Genomic DNA, 19,213 nt, shown 5'->3' with positions numbered 1-19,213 from the left:
GATTGGCTGTCCCATGTATAAATGTACAGAGCAACTGTGGTGAGTGTGGGATAAAGGAGTTGGAGTGCAGCGGAGCGTTTTGTCAGTCAGGAGAGTGAGTTGGTGTAAATAAATGTATATAGTGGTTTTACAGCTACTGTGTACAGCCTTCATTCTTGCGTCGCTAAGCATCACCCTCTGGGTCTCTCTACGCGCATCGACATACACTGGTTCTCTTCTTGGAGAGGAACTTCCAAAAGAAAATCTCTTCCAACTCAACTGTAACGCTGCTTTATTTAAGAATAGATGTCTCACACCGTTCCATGTCAGGTTAACCTCAAAACTCCTGAAAACATTAGCTAAAACATTGTCAGCCAATCCCAGCAATAAACCAATAAAGTACAAGTGATCAGCTGAAACCTTAAGCCACTTTTTATACAAAATGCTACACGGAGGTCTGTTTAAATGTCGCTTTATATCTGTTAAAGCTAAATGTGTCTTGCTCCAAACAATTCAGATTCTTTGTCTCATTCTTTTGAAGTGCTCACATTTAACATGGCTTGCATATTTTGGTTTTGCAGACTTGTATATTTTGGTTAGGGGAATGAGAGAGCAAAATCTTGGAGGAAGTGGACTGGAGTGTGCAGCACCAGCCAGATCACAGATTTCTGAGCTCATAGCTAAGTGAAGCTGGTGCCTTTTGTGTAGACTGCTCATGGATCTGCATTGCTCATGCCATCTTTTCATTTGCCAGAGTGTGTAGTGTAGTCTGGATTAACAACAACAGAAAGGGGACCAACCCCATGGTTTCCTTCCAGGTCCTGAGTGGTATGAGCTGATGGCCTGTTTTCCAGCATTGTTACTTGATTGGGAATGGTGAATAACTACAGGACAGAAAAGGCCCGTTTAGATGCTGTGGCCTGTGCATTCTCAAGGGGTGATGCTGGTGAGTGTTAACCACTTTCCTGTTTCCTCTCCCTGAAGCCTCTTACTCTTTGAAAGAGCGGGATCAGCGGAGGCACCAGGCCATGTGGCGTGTCTCACCAGACTTGAAGATGCTGAAGAGATTGAAAAGTCAGATGGCTGAGGTCCGCAGTAAAATGTCAGATGTGAAGAACCAGCTGTCAGAGGTCCGGAGCAGCAATGCCACATCTTTTGATGGGCAACCCACCTACTTCTCCGGTGACCAGGGAGCCTTAGCTGCATGCGGGGCGGAGAGCTACAGCAAGCTGCAAGAGCTGGCGCGGGAGGTGCTGATGAAATCCTTGCTCTCAGGCTACTGCGTACAGAACTGTAAGTGGGGGTGGGTTTAGCTGTCGCTTCTGGAGGAGGGGAACTGTCTAGCTGTCTGAGAATAGAAGCACTCATCCTTTTAATAGCCTAGACCTGAATGTGTCTCTTCGTGGAGGAGATGCTGAAAGAACTGGTAGCATGAAGAAGCCATGTGCTGTTTTGGATTTGAGTAAAATTCACTCTGCAGAGCTAGTGGTAACCTCTCCCATAAGAACTGTTCTCGAAATAAATATACCTGAAGGCCACCAGGGCAGATTGGGGAGCTCAGCTTTCTTATCAACACAGCGTCAAATGGATGGGTAGTGTGAACTTTAATCTTGGGTTTGTTTTTTTTTACCAAATTGGTGCTATTAGTGCCAAGGTGTAGTTGGCATTCTGCCATGCGCATCCTTTCAGCCTGGGAAGCCTATCCTTAGTTCTTGCAGGAGACGTGGTGACAGGTTTCCTGGGTGGAGAGGGAAAGATCAGATTCAGAACATGCCTTGATTCCCCCTGATAAAAGCAACCCCTGCAGCAAGAAGATTGGGTGACCAGTGCTACTTTTCCTGCTGCAGGAGCCTGCTGTGAACCAGCCCCTAGCAGTGGAAAGGGGGGGGAAGGACAGCAAGGGCAGGTCACTTCAGACCAGTGGCAGAGGGCATGGAGCTGGTCCATGCACCAATTCCCACAAGAAATTCCCACTGGCAGTCCCCCAGCACCTCAAGCAATCCTCCTATGAGAAAAGCAGGGCTCCCAATAGAAGAAGAGGATGATGAAGATATTGGATTTATATCCCACCCTATACTCTGAATCTCAGTCTCAGAGCGGTCACAATCTCCTTCCCCCCAGAACAGACACCCTGTGAGGAAGGTGGGACTGAGAGAGCTCTCCCAGAAGCTGCCCTTTCAAGGACAACTACGAAAGCTATGGCTGACCCAAGGCCATTCCAGCAGCTGCAAGTGGAGGAGTGGGGAATCAAACCCAGTTCTCCCAGATAAGAGTCTGCGCACTTAACCACTGCACCAAACTGGTTTGAATCAGGGTTTGAGCAGGATTTGAATCAGCACTTTCTTTGAGCTGCAAAAGGGGGGAATCTGATGGGAGTGAACAACAGCACACAGCGCTGGCACTCCTCTGCCAGCTTTCCCCAAGTCCCCCTCCTCCAGCGGAACAGCAGCAGCAACTGCCTGGCTGTACAACTGCTGACTTGTTGCATAGATTTGGATGAACAGGGTAAGAGCTCCACGGGCAGCTTGGCTCCTTGTCAGAGGGGCACAGAAGAGTAGAACTCTGGGCTGGTAACTAAAGGATGCCTGGATGGGAGCCAGACAAGCTAGGAAAGCTCCCCAGAGTAATTGGTGGATGAGGTCCGTGTTGAAGCAGGGCCACTGCTGCTCTCTCCCACCGTGTCTGAATTCTCTGGGATATGGGAAGAGAATGCTGATGGAGGGCCTTTCTTTTTGCCTTGCCTTGCCTTTTTCTGCCTTTCAATTCCGCTTTTTATTCACCCGTTATCTTTTCTCCTGTCTCCTTTTTTCCTTTTCCACCAACTGTTCCCCTCTCTCCTTCAGCCTTGGTTTTTCCCTCTCTCTCTTCTTTGTCAACCTCTTTTTTTTTTCTTACCTTACCCTGCATCTTATTCCTTCCATACAGATTATCCCTTTCCAGAAGAGAGAGTTAGATCCCTCTTACTTACGCATGCCAGTGCATTGAATGTAGTGAGCAGCTTCTGTTGCAGAAAAACAACTTTGACGGTGTTTTCCCCTGTAAATTTTAGCCTCCCACAAGTGAGTGCAGTGCATCAAGCACAGCTGAGAGAGAACTGGTGCCTCTCTTCTGAGGACCTTACCAGATGTGTGGTGAGAGTTCCATGTTTGGAGCTCGTGGCATGTTTTTGAAAGCTCATTTTGAGGTATACAGTGGCCCACTTCAGACTGGAACCCAGGATACATGGGGAGAGGGAGCTTAAGTGTTCCCCATCCTCGCTTCTGTTTTTCCAACCTGAAATAGCTGCAGGGTGGGGCATGGTTGCAGTCAAGCACCACTCCAGTAATTCCTTGAGTTGAGCACCTCTGGAGTGGACCAGAGCTGTGTAACTTGTGACCCACCAAGCCAGGCTCTTCTGAGAAGCCATTTCTTGTTCCCCATTGGATGCCTGACAGCCTTTCCAGATTTCGCTGTTCTGGGTAGATTGGAAAATTAAGTTTCTCAAGCTGCATTATCTTGGTGAGTCACAAGACAAGCAGTTTCTTGAATCAGGTAGCTGCTCCTTGAGAGATGATGGATCAAAATTGGAATAATGAGCCCTTGAATTAGTGTGGCAGTCATAGCTGGAGGAGTTTGTCCTGGGGCCCTGAGAAACTTCAGGAATTCCAGGGACAGATTGTCTTGGAGCGATCTGGCTGCTTGCAGACTCTCCTAGACAGAGGGTGGCCATTTGTATGTGAAGTGTCCAGTTGCAAAATCTTCCTGAAAAATGTGGTCACGGTTGTTCTTCAAGACATTAAGGGGCATGTGTTTGTATTGCAGCTACACACAAGAAAAGCCATTCACCCAAAGCTGGTCGAAGTGGGGCAGCAGGCAGCTTGTCTCTGCGAAGAGCCATGGACTGTGGAGATGGAAATCTTCGCTCCAAGGGAGACTGTCAGAGCTCCTCTGAAGGTACAAACAGGGAAGCAGGTCGTCCTGGGAGTTTTTCCCCCCCACACCTCTGGGCCACACAGCTCTTCTGAAACCTTCTTAAGATGGAAAGTTGTGGGATCTCTTCCATATGAACTGAAAGCTGCCTACTCCCATCCCCTGAGTATTTTGTGTGTAATTTCTGCCAAGCTCACAGTTCTGAGAAAAAGGGCATTCTGTGGCATGGGCGATTCCAGTCGGTGGGACAGCTTCTCAGTTTTGGTCCAGTTGGTTCTGCCCCAAAGCTGCCTTTGCCTTTTCTCCTCAGAGCTTTCCTTCCTTATTCATTTTCTGACTGGAGCCCCTAGGAAACTGTAAGTTACAACACCAAGCTTAAAGTGGGTGTTCTCTGCCTATCCCGTGATATTGTCTGTCTGACTCACTTAGCATGCCGTCTCCCCAGCCCAGTCTAATTTCTGTGGCCTGCCTTACTGAAGAGGTCACTCAGCAAGCATGTCCAACAGCCAGTGTAATTGTTCCCAAATGTAGGGAGATTTGGCTGCTGGAATAAGCAGGTGGAAAATGATGTCAACAGAGACCAGCGTTTCAACACATATACACCTGAATGTGATATAAACCCCACATATATCCAGGCACTAGGATGCCAGTTTCATTTGTAAAGTGAATGCATGTTGATTCTTTCTTTCAAATGTACACACATACATGCAGGGCATGCATCCATTCACTGTAACATGGGAACAGGGCTTCTTTGATAGCTAGTCAGAATTTTACTTTCTGGTACCATTGTTGCAATAGATGAAGACTTACCTCTTAAATGTCAGAGGATATAAAACTGGCATCAGCTGCTAAACATGTGGTTTTTAAAACCTGGATCCAGTGGCTGGAAGGAATTTTGCAAGTTCTAACTCTCTCCCAAACTCTGGAGTGTTAAACTTAAGCCATACAATGCAGCCAGGTCCCTTGCAGACTTCAGCTCAGATTCATTTAAGTTCTCCAGAACTATGGCAGCTGATGTTGAGGCCAGGCTGCTGTCAGAAAATAGTTTGTGGCAGGTCCCTTTCCAAGATGAAATGCTGTTGGAGGAAATCGGTAATTAAAAGGTCCTAGAGACCAAAGAAACATGTCATGCTTTCTGCATGCAAAAGAGGAGAGGAAACCAAATCACAGGACTTCCAAAGTATGAAGTTCTCCTGGAACAGACCAAGGTTTTAACTGGAGCCATCTTCCTCATCTGCAGGCTCTTTTTCAGCAAAGCAGTGCACCTCTCAACACCCCCCAAGGCTTACCAGTCTTTCTCTGAACTGTTAGTTCCTTCACTGCCAATTTTTCCAAGCCATCACAAACATCTCAGCTTCACCTGTCATCAGTTGCGCTTCTATTACATAGCTGTTTCCTTTGGATTTTGATCTGCTTGTTGGGCATTCCCCAAGATCATGATTTCCTCAGTTGTGCACTTATGTCTTCTCCCTCGGGGGCAGAGGACATCTTGGTGAGGAGTTTCCCGACATCTGCTCAGGGAGGCAAGAACAACTCCCTCCCTCCTCCTTCCTGTCCCTGTTGTGGGAGTCACCTGCCCTCCCGTTCTTTTCCTGACTCATCAAGAAGAGAAGTTAGAAACTAGAGTGTCCTACTTCTGTTTTGCTTACCTCATTAACTTTAACCGTTTTCTTGATTTTACTGGATCTTTCTTACTGCTCTCTTTTCCTTTCTTGGCTCCTTGATTCAGGAAAAGAAGAGAGTGAAGACAGAGCTCCATTAAAGGAGCGGTGACTAATACAGATCATTGGCTTGCATGGTGCATCTTTTGGCTACTCAAGCCATAATTTGTCAGAAGGACAGCGATGGCTTCCCTGAAGCAGAGTTGGAGGCTCCACTCATGGCAGGTGCAGAAGAGTCCTCAGACTGAGCAGGCAGTGATCCTAACAGGACTTCCTTAGCTGTCATAGACACGCGAACAGGAGCTGAACAAGCACTGCCTTCGGAAATCAGCTGCTGAGTGCTCAGCCTGCTCAAGGCATTTTGATCATGCAGAAAGGAGGCTGTGAAGGAGCCACAAGTCAGCTGGGTGTGGGGACTGGCAAGAAATATTGGAACTCGCTGATTCAAGTCTCCATAGAGACCCAAATGATCCTGAGGGCTGATGGAAGCATAATATACTCTCGCCAGGCCCTTTAATTTCCCTCCAGAGTTGTTCTCACTAATTAGGCATGAGGGAAGAGATTGGGAGTTTCTGCCATTTGGGAAGCCTTAGATCAGGCAGTGCTTTTATCCAGCCCTCCCATCTCTCTTCCCCTCCCCCCTTCCCACAAGGCATGAGAACTCAGGAGGAACCTAATTGATTAAAGAAAGCTTTAGATCAGGGGTCCTCAAACTACGGCCCGCGGGCCAGATGCGGCCCGCTGAGGACGTTTATGCGGCCTGCCGGGTTATGGCAAAATCAGACCGGAAGTGACGTTCGACCTAAACTCGCGTTAGCAATGCACACTTCCGGCACTGGGCTGAGGCGGCAGAGACAGAGTGTGAGGCGATACCGAGGTGAGGTGAGTTCCCAGGCTGGGGTGTGTGGTGTGGGGAAGGGAGAGAGATGCAGAAGACGGAGAACTGACGGCCCGCGGCCTTGTACAGTAACGGCAGCCACCACAACAGTCTGTCCCTCCAACAGTCTGAGGGACAGTGAACTGGCCCCCTATTTAAAAAGTTTAGATGGCCCTGCTTTAGATGGCCAACAGCAGGCAGAGGTCATTCTAGTGGCTCCCTTTTGGTCTTGTCATCCCTGGTTCTCAGCGCTACTTGGAATGTTGACAAATCCACCTCTGAGACTTCCTGTATTCATGGACATGCTACAACAGGGACCAATCTAGCACCTGCATCCGAATTGGTTAAACTTGATCACTTGGAGACTGAATGAGATAACTTCCTCCAACTAAGTTATAGCGTGAAAGTCGTGGATACTCTTCTTGCTTCCAGGAGGCGGTTAACCAATAAAATATACAACACTACTTGGAAGACATTCGCTCAGTGGTGTGGGAGAAAGACAGCTGATGCTCTAAACCCATAACAAGTTACTTCTAGACTTCCTTCAAGAAAGACATTGATGGAGGTTTGAGAGCACTCAGATGGCAAGTTGCAGCAGTGTCTACAATGTTATGTCAAGTTGAAGGCGTCTGTAAAGAGATCCACACTTAATCAAGGGAGAAAGATTCTCCACAGATGCATAAATTTCCAGCCTAGCATTTACATACCATGCTTTCATCCCTCACCAAACCACCCTTTGAGCCAATTAGAGATTCCATTGAAATGGCTGAGAATGAAAACTCTATTCCTGGTGGCCATCGTTTCCATGAGAAGCCTGTCAGAGCTTGGAGTGCTTTCCATCAAGTCCAAGCTCTGTGTCTTGCACAAGGATAAGGTGACATTGAGAACCGATCCAACCTTTCGACCTTCCACAGATCTCAAGCAATGAGTCTTTCATCTTTCTGTCTGAACCTCAATCACCTGAGGGAAAGATCATGGCACATGTTTAATGTCAGGAGTCCCCTGAAGGTGTTCATATGCAGAACAGGACACATTAAAAAAAAAGATGTCCTGTTGGTTTCTATTTCCCCACCAAATATGAGGAATAAAATGTCTAAGTTAGCCATCAGCAGGTGTCTTAAGGCTTGTATCGCTGAAGCATACAAACTCAACAAGTGGAACATGCCACATGGATCCACAGCTCATCCAGCGAGGAGCACGGTAACCAACACTTCATTTGCTAGACACACCACGGTGGAAGAAAGTATGCAAGACAGCAACATGGTCATCCATCTCTATGCTATAAGATAAGCACGTACAATTTGCCTGATGCTGCCTTCAGCAGAAGAGTACTTCAACATGTCCTAGACACAGAAGATGATGACCCACCCAGGACATGAAGACACTGCTGTGGGAGGTCCCACCAAGATGTCCTCAGCTTCAGAAGGATAACGCCATTGGATACTTACCGTGAAGGGTCCTTCTCTTCTGAGGATACTTACCGTGAAGGGTCCTCCTCTGAGGAAAAGGAGGACATCTTGTCCCTCCCAAGTCACCATCAATCAGTCAGTCAACCAATAAACTGCAGGATTTCTTCCTGTCTTAACTGTTCTACACTTAACTGTTCTTAATTGTCTTTTGTTAATGTTGTGCATTACCTATTCTATCCAGTAGAAAAGAGTCCAGTAGCACTTTAAAGTCTAACAAAATTTGTTGTTGGGTATGAGCTTTTGTGAGTCACTGCTCACTACTTCAGGTATCTTCAGACCTCATGAAACACATTTGAGGTTTAAATATCGCCCACCCCTTCTGGAAGTTGTACCATGAGAAAGACTCCGCCCCATGCCCTTAGCTGACATCATTAGATATTGGTCTCACTCAAAGTCAGAATTTTTTCTAAACGTGCCTCGATTTACCCAACCAATCCATATCGTTCTCAGGATACCTTGTTCTTCTAATGGATGCAAGCCTTTGAGGATGAAGAGCACATTGGGGACCTGATGGTCCAGAGATGATGGACAAGAGAAGAGGCTGCACAAAGTGTAACCTGGCTTGAGATCAGGGCAGTACATCTTGCCGGACGCTTTCAGCCATGACCTGGTCTGAATGGGTGAAAGCCTGTGCTGCTGGGAGGACCAATGTGCTCCCTTGTACAAAGAGTGTACTGCTTTACATAGCTTTCCTCAACAGAGACCAGGCTGGTATCTCTAACAGTACTGTGGGTCCAGGACAGACTACTTAAGCTGCCAGAAACACAAGTCCTCAGCCCCATAGCGTTCATGGCAATACAGAGAATGTTTGGTGTCCATCCCTGGATCTCTTTACGCTGCCAGCAAAACACAACAATACAGAGATTCCTCCCCCTTTTTTCTCCCTCCAGTGGAGCAGACATTCTCACTCAGGATTGGCCATCAGGCCTACTTTACACCTTTCAGCCAACACCGTTGCTTTCTGGAGTTTTCAGGAAGATCAGCGAGTCCAAGTTGGAAGTTGTCTCACTGGTCGCATGCTGTCCCTGTAGGCCGTGATTTTTGGACACCACCTATAAATCACTCAATTGCCACAGCTCATTTCACCTGCCCACAAAGTATATAAACGAATCCTGTTTTTCTGACTTTGCTCTGCCTGGAAGGTGAAGCAGAGACTGCCGAGAATGAAGCAGGTCACCGATACCATCTTAGCCTCGTGAAGGATTGCCGCAGACTGTGTTCAGGAAACATCCTGGAGGTCAGGACTTTGTCAATGTAAGCATGTCTCATGCCAGCTGCTGGCACCAGAGAAACCTGAGGCTCTCTGCAGTCTAGCCCAGATCCTGTGGCCAAACACCTTTTAAAGTACTGGGTTTCAGGTTGGTCATCAGTCCTGGCCTAAAAAGGGAGCAAGATCTCTTAGCGACATATCCATGCTAAAGTGCTTCTTTCAGTAAGCTTCTCTTCTCTGAATCCTCCAGTTCGCAGTGATCCCTTGTGCTGATCTGCACAAAGTCCTGTGGGAGCTGCCTGAGCACCCTTTGAGCTGATACGTACTATTTACCACTTCGTCCCTCAAAGTGGCTTTTCAAGAAGCAGTCACTGCAATCCAAGGGTACTTCTGAACTTGGTGTCCTGACAGCCAGAAAGGAGCTGCTCTGCATGTTCTTCCAAGTCCATGCAGTTCCCTGGATAAACCCTCCCTCCTTTCAAAAATCAGCTTTCCCTTTTCAGAGCTGATGTGGCCATCCATCTCCCCACATCCAAGGGAAAAGGAATGGCGTAAGCTGAGCGTTGGTAAGTCTCTGAATCTGCATCAGATGCATGCTCTGCTTCTGAAAAACAGATACCTTTCCCCCCTTTCCAACTTAAATGGGGGGAAAGTAACACTGGCAAGACTCAAAGTAAAGTGTGAACCTCTCTAACCTAAGAAGTCCAACTCATTGCTGTCCCATCCGGACTTACCAGGACATTCTCCAAGGAAAGCAGCAGCTTTGGTTGCATTTGGCACCCAGGCACCTCTGGAGGTAATCTTTAGAGTGGGCCCAGTGGTACAAGACTGTCTACTGGACTTGTGAGATGTTGTGCATGTTGTTCTTCCACATCCCAGCCTGGATTTTCTGGCCCACTGACAGAGAATGGGACACTGGAACTTAGTCAGAAGGTTTCCTCTTGTTAGCGGATGAGTGGAGTCCAGCCCGGCCTGGAGTAGTTTGGCTGCAGGGCTGCTGAAGGAAGATCCGTCATAAATTATTTGTTTGCGTCCCTTTTGTTTGCTGCCTTACCTTCATGTGCAGACCTCCAAGGTGGCAATTTTGTTTTCTGGGCTAGTTCTTTCACACTCTTTCCCTTCCTTCCAACTGATTGTTAAGACTGTGCCAGTTAGCTTGAGGCAGCCTAAATAGCCCAGATTGCCCAGAGCGTGGAAGCGAAGTAGGGTTGGCCGTGGTCAGTACTTGGATGGCAGGCCACCATGGAAGACTCGGGGCTGCTTCGCAGAGGAAGGCAATGGCAAACCACCTCTGCTCATCTTTTGCCTTGAAAACCCCATGGAGTTGTCATAACTCAGTTGCAACTTTATGGTTTATTATTACTGTGAATTGTCACAGAGAGATACTTAACTGGTGGATGGTGTTCTGCAGTTTGAAATCTAGCCAAGTCTTTGGGAACTGCAGACGTATCTTTGCAGGCTCCGTGCTGTTCCAGGCAAGGTGTTATTTGCTCAGTGCCCAAGATGCCTAGGTGTTTGTTGAGACTTCAGGGCACTACTCCAAGGACCCAATGACAACTGGCACCATAGTCACCTTCTTCTCCCCAAAACTCTTATTTGCAGGTCTTGGTATTTGTGATCATGTTCTTTCTTTTCTGTTCTGCTGTCTTGACTCCAATGTCAGTGATCCAAATCCCATTTCTCTTTTTTCCACAATTGTGATATCAGGGGTGTTACACTCCCGGTGTTTATCTTTGAATCGTAAGTCTGAAAAAAAAAATCTTTGTTTCCTCAATCTCCATGACCTTGTCTGGTTTGTGCTCCCATGAGTTTCAGATCAACGGTAAGCCATACTTCTTGCGAAGATCCCAGTGCAACAGAGCTGCAACTCTGTTGTGACATTCTTTAGAGTCAGTTTGAGCAATTTCACTGCAGGCACTGACCATGTGGTCAACTGTTTCCTGATGTTTTCTTCCAACATCAGCATTCGCTGCTATCACTGGTCTTCTGAATCTTGGCTTTCCTACCATTTGTTTCAAGTGCCTGCTCTTGGGCAGCTAGAAGGAGTCCTTCTGTTTCTACTTTCAAGTACCCATTTTGGAGCCACTTACAAGTGTTTTCTAGAGCCCTATGGTGCAGAGTAGTAACGCTGCAGTACCACAGTCCTAAGTTCTGCTCACGACCTGAGTTCGATCCCGGCGGAAGCTGGGTTCAGGTAGCTGGCTCGAGGTTGACTCAGCCTTCCATCCTTCCGAGGTAGGTAAAATTAATACCCAACTTGTGTGTGGGGGGAGTGTAGATGACTGGGGAAGGCAACGGCAAACCACCCCGTAAAAAGTCTGCTGTGAAAACGTGAAAGCCACGTCACCCCAGAGTCAGAAATGACTGGTGCTTGCACACCTTTACCTTTTGACACCCTTGCAAGTGCTATAAATGTGTGTGGGGGAGGCTTAATTTTTTTTCTTTATTTAGTGTGGCCCTGCCTGCAGGCCAGAGGTCAAGTGAGGTCCAGCTTCCATCCACCTGCCAAAGAGAAATGTTCACACTGAAGTTCCAGTTGAGTCAGGAGGCAGGGCCTGCCTTTAGCTTCCTGACCCCGCTGGTGGTAGGCATCCTCCTCTAGATTGCTTTTGCATTTGCTTTTCTGCGTGGTAGAGTCTTTAGCCTTTAACCCTGAAGGCAAATGCGGATGTCTGTTTCAAGAAGGTGGTGGTGGGGAGATGCTGGCTATGATTGCTGTGGGAGAGCAAAGAATGCGGCAGGGGTTGCCCTTGAAGTGAAGCCAGCTGACCTGCATGCTGCCTCTTGAATAGTCCTCTTTATCAGAAAATGCTCCCAATAAGAGTTGCGTTGGATCAGACGGAAGCCCATCTGGTCCGGCAACTGGTTTTCCAGCATCTGGGACTGCAGTAGAGGATGATGAGTGTGGAAGTTTTCTGTGGGAGCTTTGCTCAATAGCTCTTCATAGTGCTAAGGTGACAGAATTATGTCCTTGCCCCAGACTGCTCTTTGAGGCCAAGGGCTGTTTGCCATCATGTTAGAAACCGGCCATTGCAGTTTGGGTGGCTGTTTGACAGACCTGCCTCTCTCTTTCTGTAGGTTGCCTCGGGAACATGAAGCCCAGCAGCCGACACAGCTCTCCCAGGTGCCCGACTAGCAGCTGTGCCTCGGAGGCATCGGTGAAGCCTGAAGACAGGCATTGTGAGGCCTCTGATTCCGATGCCAGCGCTTCTGGTTCAAATGGCATTGCGCCGGTGGATAAAGCAAGGAAAATCGTAGCACTAGGGTAAGTTTGTGTCGAGTTGCTATTCGGTACAGCTTGAAGGGGAAGGCTGTATTCAAGGGTCACCTTCAGTTTCTTGTAGAGCAACCCTTTTGCCCATCAACTCATGGGTCAGTTTGGTGTGGAGGTTAAGGGCTAATCTGGAAAACTGGGTTTGATTCCTCTCTCCTCCACATAAAAAGCCATCCTGGTTACCTTGGGTCAGTCACAGCTCTCTGAGCTCTCTCAGCCCCACCTGCCTCACAGGGTGCCACTTGTGAGGAGAGGAAGGGAAAGGAGATTATAAGCCACTCTGAGACTCCTTTGGGAAATGAAGGGCAGGGCATAAAGCCGACTCTTTTTCTTCATTAGTAGCCATTCTGTCTTCTTCCCTTGCCTTTTGTTCTTTTGTTATCTCCAGAACTTTGTTGCTGCACAGTACTGAAGCCAGCAATTCTGTGACATGTTTTTGTCACTAGTTGCACTGATCTAAAGAAGTATCCAAAAATGCAAAGCCACACAATGCCACTTATTGCGACCAAGGAAATTAACAGACAGTAACGTGCAAGCTTCTGGGTTCTCCTAAACTCTGCGTCTGCTTGGCAAAAGAGAAGGTGGGAGGCAGGAAGAGCAATGTCAGGCCCTTAACCAAAGGCTTGTTAAAGGCAGGCAGAACTGAATAGATTAGGTGCAGCAACTGTGAAATTGCACCAGAGGCTTCTGGGAAGGAGGAGGAAGAAAGGCTTGCCTGCAATTGAAAGTACAAATAAAAAGGTTGATCTTTCACTGATTAGAACCCCCAAGACCCTTAAAAGGCTGAGATCATTCTTCTACCCAACTAGAAAGATAGTCTTTTCTAGTAGCTGAAATTTCTCCATTTGGGAATTAAGTGTGGAGGGTAAATAGTTGTGCAGATTCTCCAATGGTCCAGGGTGGGTCAGTCTTTACTTTTGGGATGTAGTTCCTCCTCTCACCAGGCAGGGTCGCTGATCTTTGCGATTCCTAGAGGAGAGGGGCTTACCCCACAGAGCCTCAGTCTTTGGCCCTGCCTTTAGGCAGTGGGACATCATTGGGAGCGCTCTGCAGAGAGCGCAATTTCAAAGAGTGCTGCTGAAGCGAGCACTCCCAAGACTTTTTTGTCTGAATATATCTGGAGAGCACCTAGGACCTTCAGGGAGATGCTACATCTGCTTCCCTCTTCACCTGGGGAGGTGGAGGCCAGCTGTCAGCAGTAGCTAAAGTGCCTTCTCTCCAGTGCCGCCTGCCCTCTCTTCTCTGGGATGAGGGTGGAAGGGCTCCGCTTCACACACCCCTTGCCACTGATAATGGTGGTAGGGACACTCCCTTTGCCCTCTCCCCAGGGTGGATTCAGCCACAGGGTCTCCAGCCCTAGGACTGGGAGCTTCCCCAGTCACTCTCAGAGGAAGTGTTGGTGGCAGCTGTTTTTCAGAGCACTCTGGCCCTCTGCACAGCTCACAGAATCCCTACCTTGCCGTCTCCACACAGCAGGGCTGGTTGTGACCGCTGTTCCACCCCCTACCTGACCTCGCTAGGTCTCACTAGCACAAAATGTTTTCACATCCACCATAAGGTGCATCATTTGTGACAATAAGACTGCAGGTCTGGAACTGACCCAAGGGTTTTTACAGTTCATACCCTTATGCAGTGGCCACCTCCACAGCCCATAGGATTTCTGTTTCTGAAGATCATCTGCAAGGCTGCCACCTGGAGGTCAGTGAACGCTTCCCCTGGGCATGATGGGTTCTTTCTTTCTTTTGTTCTTTCTTCATCCTTCCTTCCTTCCAGTTGTCCCATCCCAGCTAGTGCCGGGCTCTGGACGATTTGCAACAATGGGTAAAATGCCATTACATAACACCCCTGAGGTGGTCTTCAGTAGGAGGGTCCCAGGGCACACCTCCACTTTTCTAGGCTTTGCAACTTGGGAGTGCTTAAGTAGTGATTGCCCAGGGTCCTGATTTGACATTCAGATGCTTGGATGCAATGATCAGCCTCCCCTCCCTTTCTCCCTCTCTCTTTTCTTTTAAAGTTCCAATTCAAACAGATGCCGCCTGGAAGGACCTGAGTCAGCTGATTTGGAAAGCAACACTGAAGCTGGAGAGCTGCAGCCTGGGCTTTCTGTAGGAGCCTCGGCAGGCCCAGAAGAAGGTAAGCCCAAGGCCAATATGCTGACGAAGGGCCCAGAAACCAAACACGCAGGTGGACATCCTGAGTTCTGAGACCAAAGCATTCAGGTCCAGGGTCTCAATGGTCTGGTATGGGATGGCCAGACTGTGGCTCGGGAGTCACATGTGGCTCTTTCACACATGTTGTGTGGCTCTCAAAGTCCCCACCACCCCGTTGGCCAGCTTGGAGAATGCATTTCAAGGTGTTCTTTCCACCTCCGCTATCTATCTGTCTATCGTCTATCTTCTATCTTTCTATCTACCTTCCCTCTCTCTCTCTACTCTCTCTCTCATCTCTCTCTCTAACTTCCTTCCTTCCTTCCTTCCTTCCTTCCTTCCTTCCTTCCTTCCTTCCTTCCTTCCACATCTGACATTAATGTCTTGCAGCTCTCAAACACCTGACGTTTATTCTGTCTGGCTCTAACGTTAACCAGGTTTGGCCACCTCTGTTTTTATCTCGATCACTGCAAAGCTAAGAGGAGCGCAGGGCTGTCAGTGTAGATGCAGCCTTTGGAGTGCTGTCTTTGTCATTCAAGGCACATTTTGCCAGTTCTAAAGGCGCCACTGTACTAGATGGCTGTGCCTAAAGCTTTTTGGCAATACTTGTCATTAAAGCAGGAGGGGTGGAAGGACTTAATCACTTCTGTTGTAACATCTTGGCCCAAAGCTCATGCTTTGCATTTGGAAGATCCCCAGTTCGGTCCCTGGCAACCTTAGTTTAGGTTGAGGGTATTATAGGGCTGGGGAGAGCCAGGTCTGCATGCGTAATGCAAAGCTGGATTCCTAAAAGTTTCTGAGGCTGGTTATGTGTATGAATCTTTTAGGATGATTCAGTGTGATGCATTCAGTCTGATATATACATATGTACTTCTGGAGAACCGAGAGCAAATTTTAGCTTAGCCACAAATTTGGGAAGTATCGCCTGCCTCTCACTTGGGGAAAAATGGTCCATATTACAGAGAAACAGGTTGAGCACAGACTGAATAAAGGGCTGATTCACGTCCTGAGTCTGAGACTTTCCCCCATCTTAGCACAGCATAGCCTGAAGCAGGCTTAGCGGTGATAGAATCTTTGCTTTCACTTACCAGAAGCCACATTCAGGTGGTTCAGAGTTTGAGTGGATCCCCTTCTGGGGACATAGAGTTGACTATTCATTCAGGAGGTGGTTTTTTTCCCCCTTAAATCTTATAGAACTTTGCCTCCCACCCCTGCAGCACATTTGAATTTCAGTTTGTGACGAATTGCTGTTCGGAACTGGTGTTAAAAAGCCAGCCTCCATCGTTATCTACAGCGGGCAGCCCTGTGTGGGTGTTGCGGAAGGGGTCTCTGCCATCGGCTGAATTCTCCTTCTGAGTCATTATGCTTAAGGCATCATTAGCTCTTGCAGGCTTAGCTGCTGTAGGAGGAAGGGGAGGATATAGCTAATTTGTAAGAAGTTGTATTGTAGAAAACCCTTGGAAACAAAGATTGCTGTTTTATTTCCTTCTGGATAAGGAAACAACTAGAAGTAACAAAACCATTTTAGTTGGGTATTTTTTGCAGCTGTAGAGACAGCAAGCATTGGTAGTTCTCTGCTTTATAAGCAAGGACAAAGGGACTGGGAGTCTGGTAATCAGCATGCCACGGTGTGCTGGGGAATCCTAACTTTAACCTTTAGGGCCTCACGAAATGAGGAGAATATCCTCTTTAAAGGACATGGCTTGACAGAAGCCCTGCTGTGATCGTCTGTGACTGCAGAATACTTCTCAGTTTCTGTAGAAAAAGCAATTCCAGGTGTGAGTGGGGATATTGTCGGGAGCATCAGGGGCTCTGCTTTGAGAAGCTGGTCACTGCAAATCAGCTTAAGGGCCATAATGCTTCCTTCCAACACTATTAGACTTGGATGTGTAGTACAGCTGACTGGTGAACTGGTTGGCTGGCTACCAGCAATGGAAAGCAGCCTAAAGGCCCCTCATTAAATACAAATGAAATTGGGAGTCTTCAACCTAAAATCTTCAGCTGAAACCATATGGCTTAACAGCCCTGCCTGACACTTAGTGCTGGGGGGGGGAGGTTTCCTGGACTCCCCCCCCCCTTTAAATGTTTTGAGAATGCAGTTGTAAGCAGCATTATGTTCAAAGTGGCTAAGGATACATATAGCCAGTGGTGCAGAGGCTGTGGCTAACCGTTGTTTTCTGTTAGTAGCTGTCAGTTCTAATCCAAGCTTGTAAACACTAACTGGACCTTAATTTAACCCTTAGTAAGGAAAACGCATTTATATACTTTTTATTTTCGTAACTTAGACTCATTATACACAGTTACAGTATTTCCTTCCAGCATCGTTGTGAAGATAAAATAGAGAAGGGAAGAAAAGCACGTGCTATTCTGAATTCCTTGGACAAAGGGCAGGGTTTAAAAATGGTTAAGTGATAGAAATTTCTTTTACAGAGAGAAAAAGGCAACATTTTAAAATTAGGAACATTAATTTCCCTCCTGGAAGAAATATGAGAATTTTACTCGGAGCAGTCTTCTGGGTTTTATTCACTGTCACTGAAACTGGCTGGCTCTTTGTAAAGCTTTTTTTTTTTTTAAGTAGGCGACTAGCAGAAACTCTGATCTCAGTTTCAGAAATTCTTTTACAAGGAAGCACAAAAGCAGAAACAAGCTGTCTGTTCTGGTTGAGAATCATTGTGCTCTTGGGGAGCTGTTTGGGCCCCTGAGAAATTGACCCCTTAATAGAGTCATTTGGCTCTGTCTGGAACTGGTTAGAGGACACTCACTGGCTGAAGCACTAAGTATAAATAAGACTTGCTGGCCAGGTAAAGATTATCCAGTGCTGTGAAACCATTGTGCTTGCAGAAGATTTGCAGTACATCCTGTGCATGGTTTTGTTTTGTTGCTGTAGAGTCACACAAATTATTCAGAATGGGAAACAAGGCAGCAAAACAGGACATTTTCTGCTCAGTGAAGGATGACTCCTCCCATCCACCAACAGAAATGTCCATCTTCAGCTTTATTCGTCCTGTAGGTGACAGGGCACGTCTCAAGTAAAGAGCCAGTTTGGTGTAGTGGTTAAGAGCTGCAGAATCTAATATGCAAAACCACGTTTGATTCCCCACTCCTCCACATGAAGCCAGTTTGGTGACCTGGGGCCAATTCCAGTTCTCAGAACTGTTCTCTCAGCCCCACATGCCTCACAGGGTGTCTGTTGTGGGGAGAGGGAAAGGAGATTGTAAACCACTCTGGGACTCCGAGTGAAGGGCAGGGTCTCTTCTTCTAAAACAGCAGTGTGAATTCCAAAAATGTAATTTGCCAGTGTGATCCTTTGCAGAATGAGTGAAGTCTAAACCCACTGGCTTTACTATAATTGGATGAAACTGGGGGTAGTAACTCATGAGAGGGCCTTCTCAGGCATGGCTCTGGAACTCTCTCTCCAAGGTGATTTGCCTCTCTGTTTCTGTTGCAGTTTTTCACCAGCAGGTGATCCCACCCCCCACCCCCACCCCAATCCTGATGAATGTTTTAACGGTTGATTTCATGTCTTTGGGTGTAATTGAGCTCTTTTGTTTTAATGACGTGTGGGAGTTTTGTTAGGTTAGTAGTGGTTTTACAGCATTTCAAGATGGGATTGTGTACACTTTAATTTCTTAGCCATCTTAATAACCTTGCGAGGACAGAAAGGTGGGATATACATTTTATAAATAAAAAAAATGGAGGTCAGGGGGAAAAAACCACAACCTTGAAGGGTAACTAGCTTGGCTAAAGAAGAGAGCCCCCAAACCCACATCCTTGGGTCAAGTGCAGACAAACCATGAGTGTGTAAGCTTTTGCCAGAGAGCATGCACGGGTGGGGCTTTCTTCCATTGCAGGGGATCTCCTGCTTGGAGGAAATGCAGGGCTTGCTTAATGCCCTTTGTGCAGGACGCCTCCCATGACCACCTAGGCAGTGTTCTTTAGGCTTGTTGTCTCTTGGGGCCCTACATGCTCTGTTCTCCTGCATGTAGCTGGGCTTTGCCCGAAGCACGTCCTTCACCTCCTGCCAGGCATGAGCAGCGATAGCGACATTGAATGCGACACGGAAAATGAGGAGCAGGAGGATGCGGAAGTTGCCAGCGCCTCCTCAGACGTCTTCAATCAGGCTTTCCGGACTTCATCTTCCAGCGAAGGTAGGAAGGCACCTTTGCAGAGACCACAAGAACTACTCCACCTGGACTGGTTTCTCGCTGTGTGACTCGTTCTGCTCCCTATTTCCCCACCACCAGGGCAGTTCCTCATGAGCACAAGCTTATGTGTGTGGATTTCTGTGTGTTGGGCGGGCTTTTTAAATGTGATCTAATGTCAGGAGATCTAGCAACCCAGGGGTTGCAAGACTTGTTGTGGCCAAGGAAGCACAGAGACCGATACTGTATCACCTCCCTTTCGCCAGAAGGGCCACAGTAAACATTCTAGAAGAGTAGTGGGGCCAAAAAAGCAGGCGTCTCTTCAGGACTAACGTGTTGTTCTTGCATAAGCTTGGCACCATCCCCACCTGGGCTCATCCTAGAATAAGACCATGTTTGCCTTGAAGGTGCCACAAGATTCTTCCTTAATATTACTTATGCAGCATAAATCAGCACAGGAGAACGGTGTGTGGGGATGGTGGCTACTTCTTGCTTTATCCTCATACACAGGCGTGAACACACAAGTAGGGAAGCAGGCATACTAG

At 47.5% G+C, this 19,213-nt stretch overlaps 1 protein-coding gene across 1 annotated transcript in view; it reads left to right on the top strand.

The window, feature by feature from the left end:
• TRIM37 (tripartite motif containing 37) overlaps window positions 1-19,213 on the top strand; it is a 51,269-nt gene that overhangs the window by 30,630 nt on the left and 1,426 nt on the right. The window contains exons 19-23 of the mRNA XM_060258815.1: window positions 964-1,272; window positions 3,781-3,912; window positions 12,184-12,370; window positions 14,394-14,512; window positions 18,513-18,674. Coding sequence (XP_060114798.1) covers window positions 964-1,272; window positions 3,781-3,912; window positions 12,184-12,370; window positions 14,394-14,512; window positions 18,513-18,674 — 909 coding nt within the window. The remainder of the gene's footprint in view (window positions 1-963; window positions 1,273-3,780; window positions 3,913-12,183; window positions 12,371-14,393; window positions 14,513-18,512; window positions 18,675-19,213) is intronic.

This window comes from Heteronotia binoei, chromosome 18, assembly GCF_032191835.1.
Source record: "Heteronotia binoei isolate CCM8104 ecotype False Entrance Well chromosome 18, APGP_CSIRO_Hbin_v1, whole genome shotgun sequence".
NCBI classification, from domain to species: domain Eukaryota; kingdom Metazoa; phylum Chordata; class Lepidosauria; order Squamata; family Gekkonidae; genus Heteronotia; species Heteronotia binoei.
Note: the sequence above shows the minus strand (reverse complement) of the source record. Positions and strands in the feature narration are given on the sequence as shown.